Raw genomic sequence first — 19,641 nt, forward strand, 5'->3', positions numbered from 1 at the left:
ACTTCCCGAGATAATTATCTCAACATCTCGGTGGCACTTTTAAGCTTCCATAGGATACGGATGAATATGATTTCTCCATGGCCCTGGGAAGCGGGGTTGCTGGTTTCAGCTGCACCCGGCCCGTGATTTTCCTTGGGGGTGCTGCGTGTATTTTTTTGCATAGTCAACATCCCCCGGAATTCTGGTAGGTGTTAAAAAATTGAAAAATGCAAAAAAAAATTACTTATATTTTGTAGTGGAACCTTTTTTTTCTTGTCAAACTTTTCGGGACCAAAAATGGCCTTCAATTTGTAGTAGTGACCCCCTTTTTGTTTGTCAAATTTACATCAGCGGCTTCAGCGCACCCACTAAAAATCGTTCCCAGGGCTCTGGATTTCTCCTGTAGATATCAGTTCTTGGGTTGATTGCTATTATCCATCTAAACTTAAATGTGCATCTGGAATTAGCGGTATTTAAATATCTCATTCCATCAATTCGTCAATCCTATTTTAAACACTTTCAAATCACTTTGCCTCTACATTTTTTTATGTAGATTGTTCCAATTTCTTACTCGTGGAGTCAGAAATACAATAAAATCTGAGTTTATTTTTCATGAGAAGTTTTAGACTGTGTCCTCTGACTCTGTACTGCCGGTGTAAAAAAAAAAAACATAATATATATGTATATATTTCCGGCAGAATTCCAAGTCAACCCGTCAGAATGTTGAAGACTGCTGTATCATATCACCTCTTTGTAGATTGAGTGCTTTCGAACGTAATTTGGCTCTCGTATAGCTCTACAACGTACAAGCTTTGTTGCTCTTCATACTGCTGCAGCTTTTCTACGATCATCTTAATAATAATAGTCCAATTTATGAATGCCATATATGCAAGATGAGGTCGTGTGTTGAACAAAATGGGAAGCATTGATATTCTCGGAATTTTGACTTACTTACTTACTTGCTTCCAGGATACTGCCCAACTCCCCTAAAAGGGGTCAAACGGGCAGGGTTAATTGATTTGATTTGCTTTCTCGATCGCTTCATTCTGGTGGAAATCTAATTCCTTGTTACCCCGAAGGTCTTTGGCCTGTCCGACTCCGGGCTTTTCTTTCGTTTCCTAGCTGCCTTACATTTTCCAGCATAAATTTAATCTGTCGGCCACTTATATTGTACAACGGGTTACGGGTCGGTTTGGCTGCTATTTAGCTGCACAGAATCACTTCTCTAAAGATTTGTGTATCATCTGCAAAAATGCTTGTATCATACCTGATTACTCAAACAGGTATTTGTGGCATGATTACAAAAATTGTAAAAGGATCGAACTCTACATATTCCCGGCAGAATTTCGACAGACATGCATAACCAGTTTCCAAAATGTTCTTTGTAAAACCGAAACATGGTTCTCTGATAATCTTGGGGATAATCCATGTACACTCTTCACATATCCCCCCCCCAAAAAAAAATAAATAAATAATAAAAAATCATATAGCCCCCAGCACGGGCCCCAGAATCTAGTACGTACGTAGACTGTTGGACATGATATGTTTTTATTTGGGATTTTTTATCCAAGAATAAGTGTGTAATAGTTAGGTCCATGTTATTAGAATCGGTTCTCAGAGTGTTGAATCAGAATACATCTCTATCAGACTCTGTCTTTTCTCAAAATTTTTGTTTTGAACAAAAAATGTTGCCACTTCGTCTATGGGCCTCCCAAATTCTTGCTTATTTTCCGTTTCCCATGCGTTTATTTGAAAATTTAAGATGATCAAGCCAAGATTGTGACAATTATGCCAGTTATATTCATTTAGAGGAGCGTCTTTCACCCAGCTCTAACCAAAAAAAATAGTGTAACTCCTGTGGGAAGTCTAAAACGATACAGTAACAAAAGGCGTGCCATATCTATTCACAGCCCGGCGCAATGTAAACAAACGCGAACAAAGTGAGCCACGAATTTGCGCCTTTTAAATGGCAATTATATTTGCGGCCTGAAGTACACAGTCAACTCCAACATGGCGGCCAGTGGCATGGCAAGGATGAGGTATTTTGAGAACAAAATGCCGGACTGTGGCTACGATCAGGAGGTCCAAATTCCAGTCGACCAGATCCGTGCTCGAATCGTAGCGGTAATCGAGGCTCTTCGGCAGAACGTGGTGGCGAACCAGCAGGCCTGCGAGGGTGGCGTGTATGTTGGAATCGCTGGAATCGCCTATGCGCTGCTGTACGTGGCTCAATCAAAACAGATCCCAGAGAAAGAGAGTGAATATTTAGAACTCGCTGAGCAGTATATAGCTCAAGCATTGGACTATGAAGAGAAAAAACGATCGCCAGAAACTCGATCAGCATTTCTTCTCGGATCAGCAGGAGTTTATGCAGTGGCATCTCTCTTGTACAGAGCGCTGGGAAAGGAAGAAAAGGTGCAAGAATACATCGGGAAGTAAGTATGAATCATTATGATGGGGGGGGGGGGGGGGGGGGGGGACTTCTCCTAAAGCTACACACTTTGGTTAACAAGCATAAATCCAAACAATTCTCACAAGTTTTATATTTGAACAGATTAACTTAATCAATTTTTGGTAAATATTTCTAAGGAAAGGGTCATTCACAAAAAAGCACCCAAAAAAGAAGAAAATGTAAAAAAAACTAGTACGTCCAGATTTACATATGAAACAAAATCCTGAGCTGTGTTTTCTGAACGCCTCTTGATGTGCTGCCAGAATTGGATGGGGTCCTAAAGAAAAGAAATGGTATTTCTTCTTTTCTTGTGTCTTGACTTCTTAAATGTTAACCCAGAAGGTAACCATAGCCTCATACAGGTAACATAAGCACCTACGAGGTGGTTACCAAAAACACCCAAGATTAAAGAAAAAAAAAGAAATCATGCACCCACCTCAATTCTAATGGATGAAGAAGACAGCAGAATCCTTATATCGAGGCAGGAGCCATACCCTCAAAGAGGGGGAAAAGGCCATGTTCGTTCACTCACTTTCAAAATTGCAAAAAAAAATGGCCTATAGATATGGCTTTTTCCCCAAGTACCATCTGCTTGTGGAATGTCCTGCCTACAACAGTGGTTTTGTCTCCTTCAACTGAGTCTTTCAGGAGCCACCTGAAACCACTCACCCTCTGTTGGCTCTCTTGTTGAGATGCAGTCTTTTTACTTTTGCACTATAGTTTAGTTTTGTTCAACTGCACCAATCGTCATGTGGTTTTGTGATTACGGCCTCAGCCAAGTACAACTTAGACCAAAAGCTTCGGTCTCTGTTTTGTTGGTTGTTCAGCTGAACTCCGTTGGCTTCACTCACCAAATACAGAGACCGAAGTTCTAGCGCGATCTGTACAGGGGGCTCAATGGCCATATGTTTATGTACTTAAGATCGGATAAAACGGGGAAGTGAATTTGCGCGACAGCCGAGGTAAGTCACTGTTTTTGTTCCTTTTAACTTCATTTTTCTCCGTTTTGGGGCAATTAATGCCAAGAGGGAATATAAATTTGCATTTTGGTCGCGTTAATTTTCAAAATTTTTATTCATTAAAGACAAAAATTGAAGAGCCCCGACGGGGTTATTTTGCATTGCAAGTCCCCTAATGGTGGCTGCAGGATAGCGAGCCGTCTGTGTACGAGGAGAAATTTAAAAAAAATGTTAAAAAACTCCTCGAAACAGACGGCTGCCAGCTGTCTAAGTACAACTATACTCTGTAGTCTCTAACGAGGACTGTACTCAACAGAAGAAGTAGTATGGGATGGCGCATACGCAAAGAAAACCGATTTTCAAGCAAAATATGTAGACTCGGGCAAATTTGCGCATGCGCCCTTGGTATATTGATTGGCCAGTTCCGTATTATGTAGCCTACATGTATTTGGCAATTTAATGATGCGCGTACCCCCTTGACCAAACTCTGCGAAGTCTGTGTGTGGAGATAGGCCAGGTCATAAACACTACTTCTTTGGGGTGCATGGATTGCCCTGTATTAAGTTCATTGTGACGTACAGTACCAGACAATTCTTTGACTCACTGTTACTTGTTAAAACCAGAGAACAATTGATTTAGTCCACAATAGATTCGGTCAACTGAATCTATTGTTCTCTGGTTTTTAACAGGTAATAGTGATTCCAAGAATTGTGACTGGTAAAAATAAATCACTGTAATTTGTTTATGAAATTGACTGTGGTGTCACTATAAACGGAGCAGCTTCTATTTATAAAATTTTAATATGTATTTGTTTATGTATTCTCTGACCAAAAAGTGACAATAATTTGCTCTGACTCTGTGTCCTTCCCTTGATCTACATGTTCTCTCGAGGTCAAGTTCAGTTGTCTGAGCGACACGATGTTTACTGGCTGCGAGCATTGTGTGTGTACATGTTTATTGCATAGAGATGTATGCAGCGTATTCTGTGTGGTGTATGCCATGTATATGGACATACACCGTTCAATGCGCTGCATGTACAAATTAAAAAGCCTTGTGTCAATGATGTGATCGGGGGGGGGGGGGCACTCAGTATATAATGCATAGTGGGTATGTGCCGCGGAGGGGACCCCCATTTTTACACTCAAATTTCCGTTCCGAGGCATAGCATTTTTGTCTTGTAAAGAAAAAGAACAAAGAAAGCCGCTCCAAGGCATAGCATTTTCTTCTTATCCAGAAGAAAGAAGAGAGAAATCCGCTCCAAAGCTTCATATATTTTTCGTTACGCCGCTCCGATCGCATCGATCTGCTACAATGAGCTGCAATTTTGGTGAAAAGCGGCCGCAGAGCTCAACCGGCGGTGGCCGCGCTAGCTGCATCATGCACGCATGACCGTTCCATAGGGATGCATACGCACTTACACGCTGGCGATCCGTTCCAAGGACCCCCGTTTTCACAAACATTTGTCGTTCCGAAGCCCGTTCCGAGGACCCTCCTTTTTACAACAAGCCCGCTCCAAGGCCCCCGTTTTTTGTCTCGCCCGCACACCCCCACCACTTTTTTGGTCGAGTGCCCCCCCCCCCCCTCCCCCCCCCCCCCCCCCCGGATGTGATGAACCCAAAACTTTGATAGGACCAAACATTGTGCATTGATCAAAATTTGTAAAAAGAAAAAAAAGGTCAAAAGAGGAGTGAAGAGATCGAGCAAAAAAATTGACCCTGTATAAATTCTGGAATAGATGGAGACAATTCACTCCTTTCCTTTTCTTTTTCTCTCAATATTATCTTGGTGTTTGAATTTTTTTTATACATGGCATTAATAAGTGAGAAAAGAATTAGAAAGATACACGCACAATGGCTTGTCCAATACTGTGTGCGCCTCACTGGCGACTGACTGGAATACTCCCCAGGGAGTGGAGGACGTGCACACATTGTGTGCGGGAATGACTGATCGAATCCAATGACCGGGTATATCTGTAAAGCGCTTAGACCCGTCGTTCCGATGTAGCGCTACAGTGTATAAAAGTGGAATATTATTATTGAAAGAGGGATTGAGGGTAATTTCTCAGGTTAACAAGACAAAAACAATATTTGCTTGTTTTTGTGAATATGGTTTGACAGTGAACTTATATATGTACTATGTTTTCAAGGAAGAACAATGACAGATTTGAAGAAAAGACACTTCTAGTAAATGTTTTCAAACAGTTTTCTTTGTAATTTCATGATCACATGCATCACCCTCTAGGTGTTGATCATGGGAGAATAATCCCCTTTCCGGGGGGGGGGGGGGGGCTGTATTATCATCCCACTGATAATCACTGGTATAATGTTATTATCATGACAAAGAGAGTAGAAGATGACATGATGATGGTAGCGATGATTATTGTATACATGTGTGCGCATGGCCATTGATTTTATTGTTCTCGCAATTTTCTTTTTATTGTTATTGAATATAACCATTCCTTTCAGAAACTGAAACAGATGGAAGGAGACTGAAAAAAAATCCCATGATGACATGATAAAATGTTTAAAGAGAAGTGAGAACTGAAATTTAAAAGAGGGTATAGAACCGTGACAACTTAAAATGGCAAATTTTCAGGGACTAATAAAACATTTCAGTTCTTGCATTGTGGATTTTGTCCTTGAAAAGTTGTGTAACAAATAAAGCCAACATGGACTTAAACTCCAGTCTTAGGGACTACACCATCCTCCTTCCCCCCCCCCCCCCTGAAAAAGTTTCATGAAGGTCTAGAAAAGGAAAGAAATATAAAGAAAACCAAAGGGGAAAGGGTGAAACATCTTTTTTTTTCAAAATCTACCACAAAATTTGACTTTTGTATTAAAAGGTCAAAATTGGCTCTCTTGTTTCACTCACAGATTTCTATTTAAATACATGTAAATTATGGTGAATATCACTCTGGGATCATTAAATCATTAAACTTTTTTCTCCATATTTTGTATGTGCCTTCTGTTTTTTGAATACCTTATTTTAATTGTACATCGTAAAATTTAAATGCCTTGGCCTCGGTCTTGAGGTTTTCATAAACCTTGGCCTTGGGTTTCTAAGCCATGGCCCAGGCCTTGGCTTTGGGTATTTAAGTCTTGGCCTTGACTACAACACTGGTACATTAAAAGTCATGTCAAACGTTAAAAGTTGAGCTAAATGTCACATTGATATTGTTTTGCAGATATGCAGGTCTAGCAGGGATATGTTGTCAGCCCGGTGATTATCTTGGCTGTGGATCAGACGAAGTACTGGTAGGAAGAGCGGGGTATTTATGTGGAGCGGAAATGCTCACCAAGAAACTCGGTCAACAGGTCAGTATACTGAATTCATTTGAAAGGGCAATCCAGTCCACCCCATTTCTTTGCTGAATCATAAGTAACAACTGTCGGACAATTCCGTAAAATAATCAACCTTTTTGTACATCCGACCCCCATTTTTCTCAACTTTTACTTCACTTCATTAACTGACCTAGGGCCTGTTGCAGAAAGAGTTGCAATCAATTGCAACTCTAAAAATCTTGCACAACTTGATTTTCAACCAATCAACAGCGCGCATTTTGGACTTGCGATTGATTTTTTGGCTTGCGTTTAAACGCAACTCATCCTGCAACGGCCCCAAGTCATGATCATTTAAGAGCATTACAGACTGTCAAAGGAACCAGACATCAGAGACAGGAAATTTAATGAAGGTCCCACAAACATGGGGTCGGACGTACATATTCTATGGAATAATTGCCGAGACTTCATAAAACTCTCGGGCCAGTATTCAATAGGGTCGTTATGGTCTAGTAGTTATGACTCATCTTTCTGTCTAACTTAAGGGTGTGGGTTTGATTCCAAGCTATGACATGTTTTCCTTCAGCAAGATATTTATCCACACTGCTACACTCAATCCAGGTGAGGTGATTGGGTACCTTTTACATCGTTTTACATACAAATAGGAATTTATTCCTTGAAACGCAGTGCGCATTTTAATTTGCATCCAAACCACCAACATTTACATGTTGCTGGTACAAAAAAATGTTTACGGCTGCTGTAGAGCAAATGTGACAGAGGTATAAGAAAGTATGATTATATTCACAACTTGGAATCTGAATTAATGATAATAATAATATATTGCATTTATCTACTTGCCTATTCATACCCGTCCTGTAGCTCCAGCTGCTAAAGGCGCTTGGTGCATTCAAGGAATTAATTCTGCCGAGTAGCCATTCACCTCACCTGGGTCGAGTGCAGCACAGTGTGGATAAATTTCTTGCTAAAGGAAAACACGCCATGGCTAGGATTCAGTTATAAACTTCAATTAAACTTCTGTCTATATTTCTTAAGCATTTGCAGTCTGCAACCACCTTACCTGTTACTTTTTTTAACATAAAATATAAAAAAATCTTTAAAACATATTGTAACCACCAGCCCCCCCCCCCTAGAAAAAAACCCAAACCACCATATAATCACATTCATGAATGATGCATCTTTCCAGGTGAGGTAAATGGATACAGGTCTGGTAGGATTTATTCCTTAAAACGCAGTGCGCGTAGTTGCTGCTCTGCTAAAGCTATGGTAATTATGCTGCATTACCATAGAGCACTTTGAGGGAGACTTCTGATGAAATTAGTACTAAACACTTTGCAAGCAAGAATTATTTCATTATGATCTGGGTACGGGTGTGTTGGCTCAGTTGGTAGAGCGTCTGTCTCACATCCGGGAGGTCAAGGGTTCAAACCCGACCGTGTCAGGCCAAGAGATGGGAGTTGCTGCTACCCTGTTGGGCGTTCAACGATTAAACGGGTAGAGCCTCGTCGATCTGGCGCTGCACAGCGGCTGCCGGGCCCACAATCAATTGGGCAAAGCAAATTTTTGGAGTATTTCATTTTCATATGTACATGTACCAGTTGCAGAATAATTTGAACTCGTGAAATGATGTAGGTCAACACTCGACAGATGGATTTATGTGAAAATCAATTGTGAACGCTTGTTTTGGCTGTTTATTTTTTTATCTGTCAAGTGAAATTAGCTTGTAGATTAGGTGGCTAAGATTGATTACTTTGTTTCTTTTTATGTCATGACAGTTAAAGATGTTTGTCTCAGAGGTGCTTGAAACAGGTAAATTGCGAGCCATGCGAGGTTAATATTGTCATGGAAAATTGACAAAAATGCATGGAAAAGTCATGGATTTTTTTTTAACGGAAGGTGCAGGAACCCTGTTTGAAGTAATGAATTTAGCCTTGGGTATTTAAAGGTTTATATACATTCGCAATACCCAAGTCTAAATTCGTGTACATGTGTGTGTCATGAACTGTAGTACATGTGTAGGAATTGACTATGCTTTAATAATATACATGTACAATGTACTTGATGCTCAACAAGTACATATCATTAAATATAAAATTAATCATTTGATGTGAATAAATGTAGCAGCTTTGTTATCATTCTACATTACATGTAAATTGATGATTATCAGTCTGGCAACCTTATTTTCTTGTTTTACTTTTGAGTTTTAAATGAAATGGACTGCTCATAGTAAATTACATCTCATTTATCATTAGCTTTAGAGTGGCGAGGTCACTTTCAAAATCTGTATCAAGTCATATTGGATCATTTGTGATCAATCTAAATTTTTTGGGGGTTTCTTTTGAGTTTTAAGTGAAATGGACTGCTCATGATCAATCTCATTTTCTTCTGCTGTTAGGTTAGCATAACAGTGACTTAAGTGATTCACAATCTGATGAGCCATACTAAGCCATACTAAACCAGTTGCTTGTGATTAATCTTATATTTTGGTGTTACTTTGGGGGTTTTAATGAAATGAACTGTTCATGATTACTCTTGTTGTTTTCTTGTTTAGGTTTTGAATGACGAGGTGGCTTTCACTTGTCTGTTGAGAGATAAAGAACTGCTTGTAATTAATCTTACTTTTCTTGTGCCCTTAGGTTCTGAGTGATGAAGTGACTTTCATGATCTGTCGAGCCATAGTAGATTCTGGTCGGAACTATTCACAAAGGCATAAATCACAATCACCGCTAATGTATGCATACTACCAGACAGAATATTTAGGTAGGTTCGTGAAATGATTACATTGGTATAGAACAATCATGCATTCTAGAAGAAGAAGAGGAGGAGAAGAAGAAAAAGAAGGATGAGGGGGAGAAAGAGAAGGAGGAGGGGAGAAGGAGGAGGAAAAAGAAGAAGAAGAAGGAAGAAGAAGAAGAAGAGGAAGAGGAAGAAAAAGAGGAGGAGGAAAAAGGGAGGGAAAAAAGGAGGAAAAAAATGAGGTCATATTTCACCCATGGAAGCCTTTTCTCTTTTGTACATTTTATATCTGAAAAAAAATCTCCAAATCCTCCCTGTACATGTATGAGAGTGAAAAAACTTTGCCAATCATTAGAAAAATTATTTACATATAAAGCGGTACCCTCTTTTCCAGTGCAGTACAATTACAGACTTACACATATATATATACTTGTTACCTTTCAAATGCCCTTGGCTATGCCTTGGGCATAGTAATTAGAATTGTTCTATTAAGGTATAAGACACCATTCTCACTTCCTTCCTACTGGAAACTAGTGCAAAACATGTCACGCTAGCAATATGATCTTCCAATCTGGTATCTTGAACCAGTTTCCAGTAAACTAGTTTTAGAAAGTGCAATGTGAAAAGGGTCTAATTCCTAATCTTGCGCTCATTGATGTGTATTATTTGTGTGCTAATCCACGATGACACGTTGATTCAAATTAGGTGCTGCACATGGCCTTTCTGGAATCGTCCAGATGCTGCTCAACTATCCAACCTTCGTCAAGTCCGACCCGTCTATCGAGGCCGACGTCAGGAACACAGTGGATTATCTAATCTCCTGTAGATCACCGGATTACAACATCCCACCTACTGTAGCCGAGTGTGTCCAGCAACGTCCTGCCGAGCATCAACTCGTACATTGGTGTCATGGTGCACCGGGTAAATATCTGTTGTTATTATTACCTGCATCAGACATCTTAGCTCTTAATGGTCAATTATATTACATTGGATTTACTATGGAATACCAGAAATATTCCAAGAGTTTGGGCAAATATTCCATGAATTGCAGATAGGTCGAGTACTGGCCCAATCGGTGAAATATTTCTGGTATTCCATGAAAGAAAGCCATCCAATATCATCATCTATCCCAACCCTAGCAATAAAAAAGAGAGAAAAGTTTAATTGAACAAGTCATATCTGCTTATCACATAATGGCATCATCACTTAATAAGATCAAATTTGGTCGTTGACATGCGACTTGCATGTAGTTCATTATGACGTTGAGTTTCGTTGTGCTCTTATGCTGCGCATCACATTGTATGCGTTGTATATTTCACGCATTGGCGCATGCGCACTGTACTGTTGAATATGCTCTCATCTTCAATGGCAAATTTTTATCCGGGAGCCTATGGGATCATCTGATTTCGGTCATTCTAGGGATACGCTCTGATACTGCACAGGCAACAGACCAAATAAACATTTTTAATGTATGACTAATGATAAAGGATTATACCCTAGATTTGTTGCCCTAGATGTCATACATATTTGTAATGAGTAGGGTATTTTACGAGGTATTGACGTAATAATGATTAGAAAAAATAGATGCTGTTTTTTTTTATTCCCTTTTTTATTTTGCTCCTCTCCCTTTTGTATGGGAGGGGTGAACATTTATTTTTCCTCTCCACCATTGTTTTAATGGGGGGTGGGGACTACTCCCAGCTTCCAGTGCCCATGGTATAAAATAGCAAATATTGTTGTTTGTTTCAGGTATTATCTATCTGTTTGCCAAGGCTTTCCTCCTCTGGAAGGACCCCATGCACCTCATCGCGAGCAGAAAATGCGCCGACCTGACCTGGCAGAAGGGGCTCCTCAGGAAAGGCCCCGGTATCTGCCACGGCATCACCGGCAACGGCTACGTCTTCCTACTCACCTACCGCCTGACCGGGGATTGCAAGTTCATCCACAGAGCCCTGCAGTTCTCTGAGTTCATGCAGACGGAGGAGTTTGTGAAGGGGGCGAGGTGTCCGGACGCTCCGTTAAGTTTGTTCGAGGGCTGGGCTGGTGCAGTTTGCTTTCTCACTGATCTTCTTCAGCCACACAATGCAGAATTTCCCTTCTTTGATGTGTTCTAATGATCTCTAATTACCATGGAAAGTCAGTATACGGAGGTCCTTGACCTGTTGGAGATTGGGTGTATATGAAAAATATGCATTATTGCATTATTTGCCGGTCTCCAATGGGTTAATTATCCTGAATGACAAGTCCGCCTCAACAACTTGATTTGAATGAATAATGTCAAATCAAACAAGCATATCATGATTTACAAAGAGAATTTCATTAAAATCAGATGTAGTTTGGGAAAAAGAATGACGGGGCCCTGGGAACAATCTTTGTCTTGCCTGCATAGTAGACTATACGCGCTGCTTTTCCGATGGCGACGGCAGCAGTGTCAACATGGGGGGGGGCTGAATCACCCATACCACCTTGCTTCCCGGGGGGGGGGCTGTCACAAATGGACTATTTAGTCAGATTGTGCTGGTGTACTGTACGAGTTGCCAGCGGTGTTTGCCTTTTTATCCCATTTCATTAATATCAAGCACAAATTATCAAACATGATATACGTGTATATCAAGAATTGAAATTATTTATGTTGTTAACGAAAGGCAGTTCTTTGAAGGATAAGTCCACCCTAATGCCAAGTTGATTTGAATAAAAAGAGAAAACTCCAACAAACATAACACGGGAAATTTCATCAAAATCGGGTGTAAAATGAAAAAGTTTTGACATTTTTTTTTATTTTCTCAAAACAGTTATGTGTACACCCTTGTTGGTATACAAATGAAGAGACTGATGACATCATTCATTCACTATTTCATTTGTATTTCATTATATGACATATTCTAATTTTCTCATCGTCATGTGAAACAAAGTTAAATTTCTTCTTGAACATGTAGAACTACCTTTCAATGTTTAAACATTTTTTGGTTGGGTCAAGTTGGTCCTTATTGTTAAATCTGTAAAAAAAATATTTTGAAATATTGTATATTTCAAATATTAAAAAACATAAGCGATAGTGAGTGAGGGACATTGTCGTCTTACTTACAGGTCACTGAGTTGTGCATATCACTGTTTTGTGCAAAATAAGATAATTTTTAACATGTCATAAATTTCTTGGTTTACGTCAGATTTTAATGAAAATTTCCGCATTAAAAGGGAAGTTTGAAGCTAGTTTGATTTTTCTCTATTTATTCAAATCAACATTTTTCTGGTGTGGACTTGACCTTAGAATAAAGAAATGGGAATGGGTAATATGCTGGCGAAAACGTTCAGATATGAAAGCCCCTATAGTGTTATGCTTGTCTGAATTTTTTCTTTTCTATTCAAGTCACCTGGTTCATTTGAATGTTCGGTTTTGGCTTGCCATTTATGAGCTAGTATGGGGACTATCATCTAGTTATACAAGTTCTCCGTATACTGATTTTCTTTATTTTATGTACATGACAAGTAGGGGCGACAATTTTTCAAGAAAAGTAAAATAGGAACGGAAATGGAACAAATTGCCATTTTAACAAAGTCCTTTGTAATAAAAAAAAATGACATTTTCTTAAAAGAAGTAAACCCAAATCATTTCAAAAATCCTGTTATATTTTCAGGCTGTTGAAAAAGAACCTATGGTCGACCCAATTATTTCAGTCTTCATTCTAGCTAACACACATGTCAATTCAATTTTTCAACTCGCATTTGCAGAAAGAATTTGGTAAAACACAAATTTTTGTTTATTTTCTGAAGATCTTAAACCAATGCTTTCCTGCAATGTTAGAAATGATGACATTTCCTTTTGATTGGATAATTGTCACCCCTATAAATGTAGATATAATTGGTTTTTTTTCTTATTTAACTAGCTAGCAAGTTGATGATGATCGTCAGTGCAAATTCACAACTCTGAAAGATATCCTTGGAGATTACTGAAAGTCAGGATTCTTGATTGATTTTTTTCTCCATAATTATAATTTTTTTTTTCCAAGCTTGTTTGTAAGCTTGTATTTATGATAATGACAATAATAATAATATGCAACATTTATATAGTGCTTACTACAAACGTTTCTAAATACTGGATATTGTTACCGTCACTTAAGCTTGGCTGCCCTGATCATATGCCTGGGAAATCTAAGAATTCTTTCCGACCAGGATTGGTTTTCATAAAGCCGTTTGTAAAGTTACGCACAACTTTACGCACAACTGGAACCTGTTCTTAGGCGCTAAATCAGTTACGTAGGGATATCATTAAGGGCACAAGAAATGGTCACCAGTCGAGCATAAAGTCATTTGTAACTTACGAACCGCTTTATGAAACAGACCCCAGGTACCCCTTTACTGCATCAGGGTTTTTTTTTTACAAAGATTTAAGTATGAATAGGAGTCGCACTTAAATGCCTAGTTTCGCGGTTTAAAAAGCATGACCGCATTGATCAGACCATGCCAATCGGACGCGCACTACTAAGTATTGATCAATAAGATTGAGCATTTCATATCATGTGTGCATCTGCCTTGAAGTGCGACTGTGAGTCATACTGAAATCTATGTGACACACCCCCCTGGTTGGAGAGTGGCAAATGTATATAAACTCCTTGCCGAAATTAACTTTGTAGCAATCAAAGACATTGTGTCCATGTCTGATATCGCCATTGTGTAGTGCTAAGCATAATGGCGGTTGTAGTGCCATTGCGGGTGTGTGAAACCGGAGCAAGGGAAGCGTTCTAATTCAAATTTAATGACATTACCAACCCACCAATCAAACCAATAATCCTGCTCATGCCAGCATTCTTTTATTAATCAGGTGGGTATTTCATAAAGTTGTACGTAAGTTAAGAGTGACTTTAAGAAGGATTGGTGATCCTTTCTTACACACTAAATGATCGCCAGTGAACATTTAATGGTGAATATCATTTACCACAAGAAAAGGATTACCAGTCGTTCTTAAAGTCACTATTAACTTACGAACAGCTTTATGAAAGAGCCCTCAGAACGGAAGTAGTTTATCACAATATATGCAGGGGTGGGGGGGGTTGGCAGGCAGACTGATTCTTAAGTATTGAAAAATGAGAAAAATAGGAGAAAAATGAAAAAGGGAAGGGAGAAGCAAGTATAAAAAAAGGGGACGTCTTGGCCATGATACTTTATAATTGAGAAAAAATGAGACTGTATTTTTAGGGTTGTCTCCCGGTTCCAAGACATTTGCTCTGGCGACAATTTCTCCGCTGCGAATTCCACACATTAATGGAATGACCAACTTCAACCCTGGATTTAACACTACACCTATCCTAAACCTAACCTTACACCTAACATAAAACCCTATTTCAACCTTGCTTAACAGTAACGCTAACCCTGTATCTTAGATGAAATAGAGCCTGAAGCAATTGTCGCCAGAGTAGACATTGTGTCACCTCCCCCCCGTATCAAAATAACCAGGCGTGACCCCTGAATATATGTGGTCATTCTGAGACTTTTAGACTTTTAGAGTATTAAAGGGATGGTCCGGGCTGAAAATATTTATATCTTAATACATAGAGTAGAATTCACTGAGCAAAATGCCAATATTTAATCAAAATTGGATAACAAATAATAGAGTTATTGAAATTTAAAGTTTAGCAATATTTTTTGTGAAAAGAGTCGTCATGAATATTTATTAGTAGGGCTGATGATGTCACATCTCCACTTTCTGTTTTCCTATGTTATTACATAAAATCATCATTATTTCATACTTGTGTGAATAATATGTCTCCCTTATAATGAAATAAGTTGCAGCAATAAATATCTAATGCACTAAATCAGTTGTCAATCCAATTTTTCTAGTTCTTGGAGGAAAGAATTTGAACAAATCTAATATCATATAATAAGATAAAAATAAAAAAAAAACAAGTGGAGATGTGACATCATCAGCCCACCAAATAAATATTCATGACTGTTTTCACAAAATATTGCTAAACTTTAAAATTCAATAACTTTGTTATTTGATATCCGAATTTGATGAAATTTTCAGCATTTTGCTCAGTGATTTCTACTCTATTTATTAAGCTATGAATACTTTCAGCCCGGACCATCCCAACAATGCTAGCAAGTATGATATTTCATATTTGATGTGAATAAGTGCAACCAGGTCCTGGGCAACATGTTGCTTGAATTTTAGTTTATCAGCTTTACTATAAGCAATTTAATTAACAATTGTCGGGTTTACAATTATTTATTCCATTTACTAGGTATTTTGAATAATAGTATCATTAGGTTGAGTTTATGTTTGTTTGAAATTTCCACAGAATTCAAATTATATCATATTTTTTGTGAAATCCTTTGATTTATGCCATATCTAAGCTGCCCGTGTCATAGCATTTGGGTACTACGATGTATTGTGTTGTACAAGACAATCGTTTTCCGTTTGAAAGTGGCCAAATTTACACAATCAACTCATAATTCTGAATATTTTTGTTCTTATTACCTGTCTTTTTGGCCTTTCCTGCTTTATATTTATGTGTAAATAGTACTAAAACAAAAGGTATGTTGCATTTCAAACTATATCAGTTATTTGGGGTTTTTCTGACCATGTTAATAAAAGATATTTCCAGACTTCCAGTACTCTTCAATAATTGAAGTAATGAACTTCTGTCATTTTAAGCAACCAAAAAAACTGAATTCTTAAAGTGAATGTATGATAATGCAAATATTTGATTAAATAAGCTAAAATGTTGCATATTGTGTACAGTGAAAATGTATTTAAAATGACTTTGAAACTTTCAAAGTTACATGGTAATGGTAATTTTGATATTGGGTTTCATAAATAGAGTTTAAAGACCTAGGATTAGAAATGTATGATATTAGTCGATCTTTCATGATCCAATTCTATAAAAGTTAAAAATTGAATCATATAGTTACATGTACATTTATTTGAGATACAGGTAACTATCAACATTTTCCTTTCCATTTACAGATGGAAAAAATAATTAATCACAACTTTTTTCAAGAGGGGTTTCATCTTATATATCTTTTATGAGCTGGAGTTTAGGGCCCCTTCATACAAAGAGTTGTGATTGATCCAATCAATCACAACTATGGAAAGCCAGCAATGGCCACATCTAAAGTGCATGTTTTGTTTTGTTTTTTGGTTTTGTTCAAAATGCTTTCTAGATATAATACATTCACAATTGTCTTGAGAATTCAGTGTGCTTCATATTTGTTTATGACATTGCACTTCGGGCAAATTTCCGGTACTGGTTAGGAAAAAGTATGACAATGATGGATTTCCATATAGTTGGGGTCGATCGAATCAATCGCAACTCTTTGTAAGACGGGGCCCCCTGGTCGGTGTATTCTTTTGTATTTGTATATTGTAAAAATTATAGATATACTTGGTGCTCATTTTCTTCTGAGGAATGCCCTTTATGTCTTCTCAATTTGTATTTGTAGTACTTCATTTCCTAAATTGCTACACATGGCATCAGAACAGAGGATGATCTTTTGTATGGGGGGGGGGTGCAACAAGAGATGTCCGCCCTCCACGAACAAAGGATAATCATTTGTACCGATGCCGATGGTTACACAAATTGTCAGAGGTCATCCAAACCGTTGTAGCGCAATACAACAGTACAAAACCCAATATACCATAAAAGGAATAGTCTGAATTTTATCAAATTTCTTGCGGTATTATCAGGTCTCTTCACTCTCTTTTATTCTAATCAACTTATTGTTTGGATGGACTTGGCCTTTAAAAGTCTTGAAAGTATTCTCCTGAAAGGTATTTAAAGAGCGCTTCCGTGCTTGCCAGGGTGAAATGGATTGAGTATGGTGTAAACACTTGAAACGTCTTGAAGCATTTAGGCCTGATTTTGCAAAGGTGGTTTTTACAACCATCGGTTGAACCCATGGTTTATGCAGAATTCTTGTATCAATAACGCTTACATGTAATTTACCGTGTATATTGAAAACTGTCAATTACTGATGGGCGACCTCTTTACATTGCGCCTAATTGATGTCTGTTGCCATGGTTAAGTACGCCATTTTATTCATGAGTCCACTTTTTCAAGAGTGGACTATTTAATTGAAAATAGTGGACTCATGAATGAAAAAGCATACGTAGCCATGGCAACAGGCGTCAATTTTGAGCAATGTGACAAAAGCATGCATCAGTATTTGACACTTTTCAGTATACGCGGTAAATAGGCGTAATGTCTACAGGAAATCTACACAAATCATGAGTTCAACCAATGGATTTAAAATCCACCTTTGTGAATTTCGGACCTTAGTGCTTCATATGTAACCTACCACCCCAAAACAACAATAAGTCACCCTAAGGTAATTTTGGGATTTTGACTTTTTGATTGAGCTTGAATAAGCACATCCGTAGCTTTACAATGATACAGTAAACTTGTCAGATTTTATCAACAATAACCCAGTCAAGTACTTGACTGAATGCAGAGTAAATTCAGTGAAAGCTTAAAGAAATGGGGAGAAAACAAGGTTCTGGGGCTCACTAAAGCACGAGAGGTGCTATTGTGCAATCTCGGTGAAACTTCCAAGTATATAGTCAACAAAAAAAGGGTGTCAAAAAACTTTTGGATCTTGTCTTTTCTTCAAATTTACATCTTCAAACTTTGACAGTATAAAGAAGAGGAATTACTTTTTTATATAAGATTAGATTTTTTATTTATTAAGAAAAAAAACACCTAATTACTACTTTGGCCATTTACAGATAACCTTCCTGGGCAACTTATTTTTTGCATTTGGGATGTCTAGTCACATAATGTTTTTTTTAGACTGAACATGCCCACCAATATGCATAATTATGTGTGTACCTAATATCTGTTCATTCACATTGCCCTCTTTTTGTTTCCTGAAATTGTTACAGTATGAAGTGTGCATACAGTAATTTATACTGAGACTAAACATGGTTTGTTTCCTGAATAAGAACCGTGTTTTTGGCAGTTACATTTAAATAAGTATTAATGTTCATACAAAGATTGATTTGAACCTCATTTCTCTCCTTATTTCAAACATTGCTATTACACAGTAAAAACGCTGTTTAAGATTTTATACAACGCTGTTTACTATATGAACCTAACAGTAGTTGTTTAACAGTTTAAACAATCATGTTTAATTTATTGAAGATTAGATATTTAAAATTAAACATTGTTGTTTAAGATTTAAACACTTGTTTAAACTGTTTAAACAATTACTGTAAGGTTCATATAATAAACAGCGTTGTATAAAAATTTCAAACAGCGTTTTTACTGTGTAACTAACAATTATTAATGATAAATAATTCATTCATTCACCTTTTTTGAAATAGCTAATAGTAATGTCCCAATAAGGAGAGATTTGTAATTTTGATCTGTATTTGTATGCAAACTCTTTATACACAGTAAAAAATAATAGCACATTGTTTAAGCCTGTCACTCTAAGAACAAGTTGTTTAAACTTTTTAAACAACTTATTTAAAAAGTTTAAACGGTTGTTTCAAAAGTTTAAACAATAGTTGTTAACGTGATGGGCTTAAGCAACATGCTTAGATTTTAAAGAACCTTTTACAGTGTATCTGATGTATAGTTTTGTTGATAATCATGATGGTTATTAAGCACATTTTTCGTTTAGAAAATATTTCTTTTCATATTCTTGTTTCTTTAATTTTATTGTTGAATTTAAATGATTTTTTTACTAGTATAATATTTTTCTCATCTCAATTGTCATATTATTAGCTATTTTCATTTCTGTACAACTTTAGTGATCTCTTTGTATATTTTTGATTGTTTTTCATATAGTTGCCTGTGACATCATATATTTTGATGTGGTGAAATAAACTGTTTTGCCAAAGGATAACTCTTATGCCATCCTGTTTCTTTTGTTAATGAGTAAAAGTAAAGCCACACAATAATGTCAACAGGTCTTTACAAAAATAAGTTAAAAGTTAAATAAAAAAAATAAGATAAAAGTTAGATTACACTGTAAAGTGAAGAATGTTCAGTAATACTCAGTATATTCTTTCTTTCCTTTTTTTCTTTCTTACTTGCTTGCTACCTTCATTCTTTTCTTCCATTTCCTTCCTTCCATCTTCCATTCCTTTATTTCTTTCTTTTCTTTTTTTCTTCCATTATATTTATATATTCTTCTTCATTCCTTTTTGTATACTTCACTTTTTCTTTCTTTGTTTCTATTTTCTTTCTTTTTTCCTTCCTCCCTTCCTTCTTTTTCC

The 19,641-nt window shown here is 37.4% G+C and overlaps 1 protein-coding gene across 1 annotated transcript; it reads left to right on the top strand.

Annotated features, from left to right (window-relative positions):
* Window positions 1–1,862: 1,862 nt before the first annotated feature.
* Window positions 1,863–12,448, top strand: LOC121414478 (lanC-like protein 3). The gene is made up of 5 exons (XM_041607666.1): window positions 1,863–2,414; window positions 6,575–6,704; window positions 9,323–9,446; window positions 10,128–10,343; window positions 11,172–12,448. The coding sequence occupies exons 1-5, from the start codon at window positions 1,990–1,992 to the stop codon at window positions 11,534–11,536; spliced, it is 1,260 nt and encodes a 419-aa protein (XP_041463600.1). The 5' UTR covers window positions 1,863–1,989; the 3' UTR covers window positions 11,537–12,448.
* Window positions 12,449–19,641: the final 7,193 nt, after the last annotated feature.

This window comes from Lytechinus variegatus, chromosome 4 (genome assembly GCF_018143015.1).
Source record: "Lytechinus variegatus isolate NC3 chromosome 4, Lvar_3.0, whole genome shotgun sequence".
Lineage (NCBI taxonomy): Eukaryota > Metazoa > Echinodermata > Echinoidea > Temnopleuroida > Toxopneustidae > Lytechinus > Lytechinus variegatus.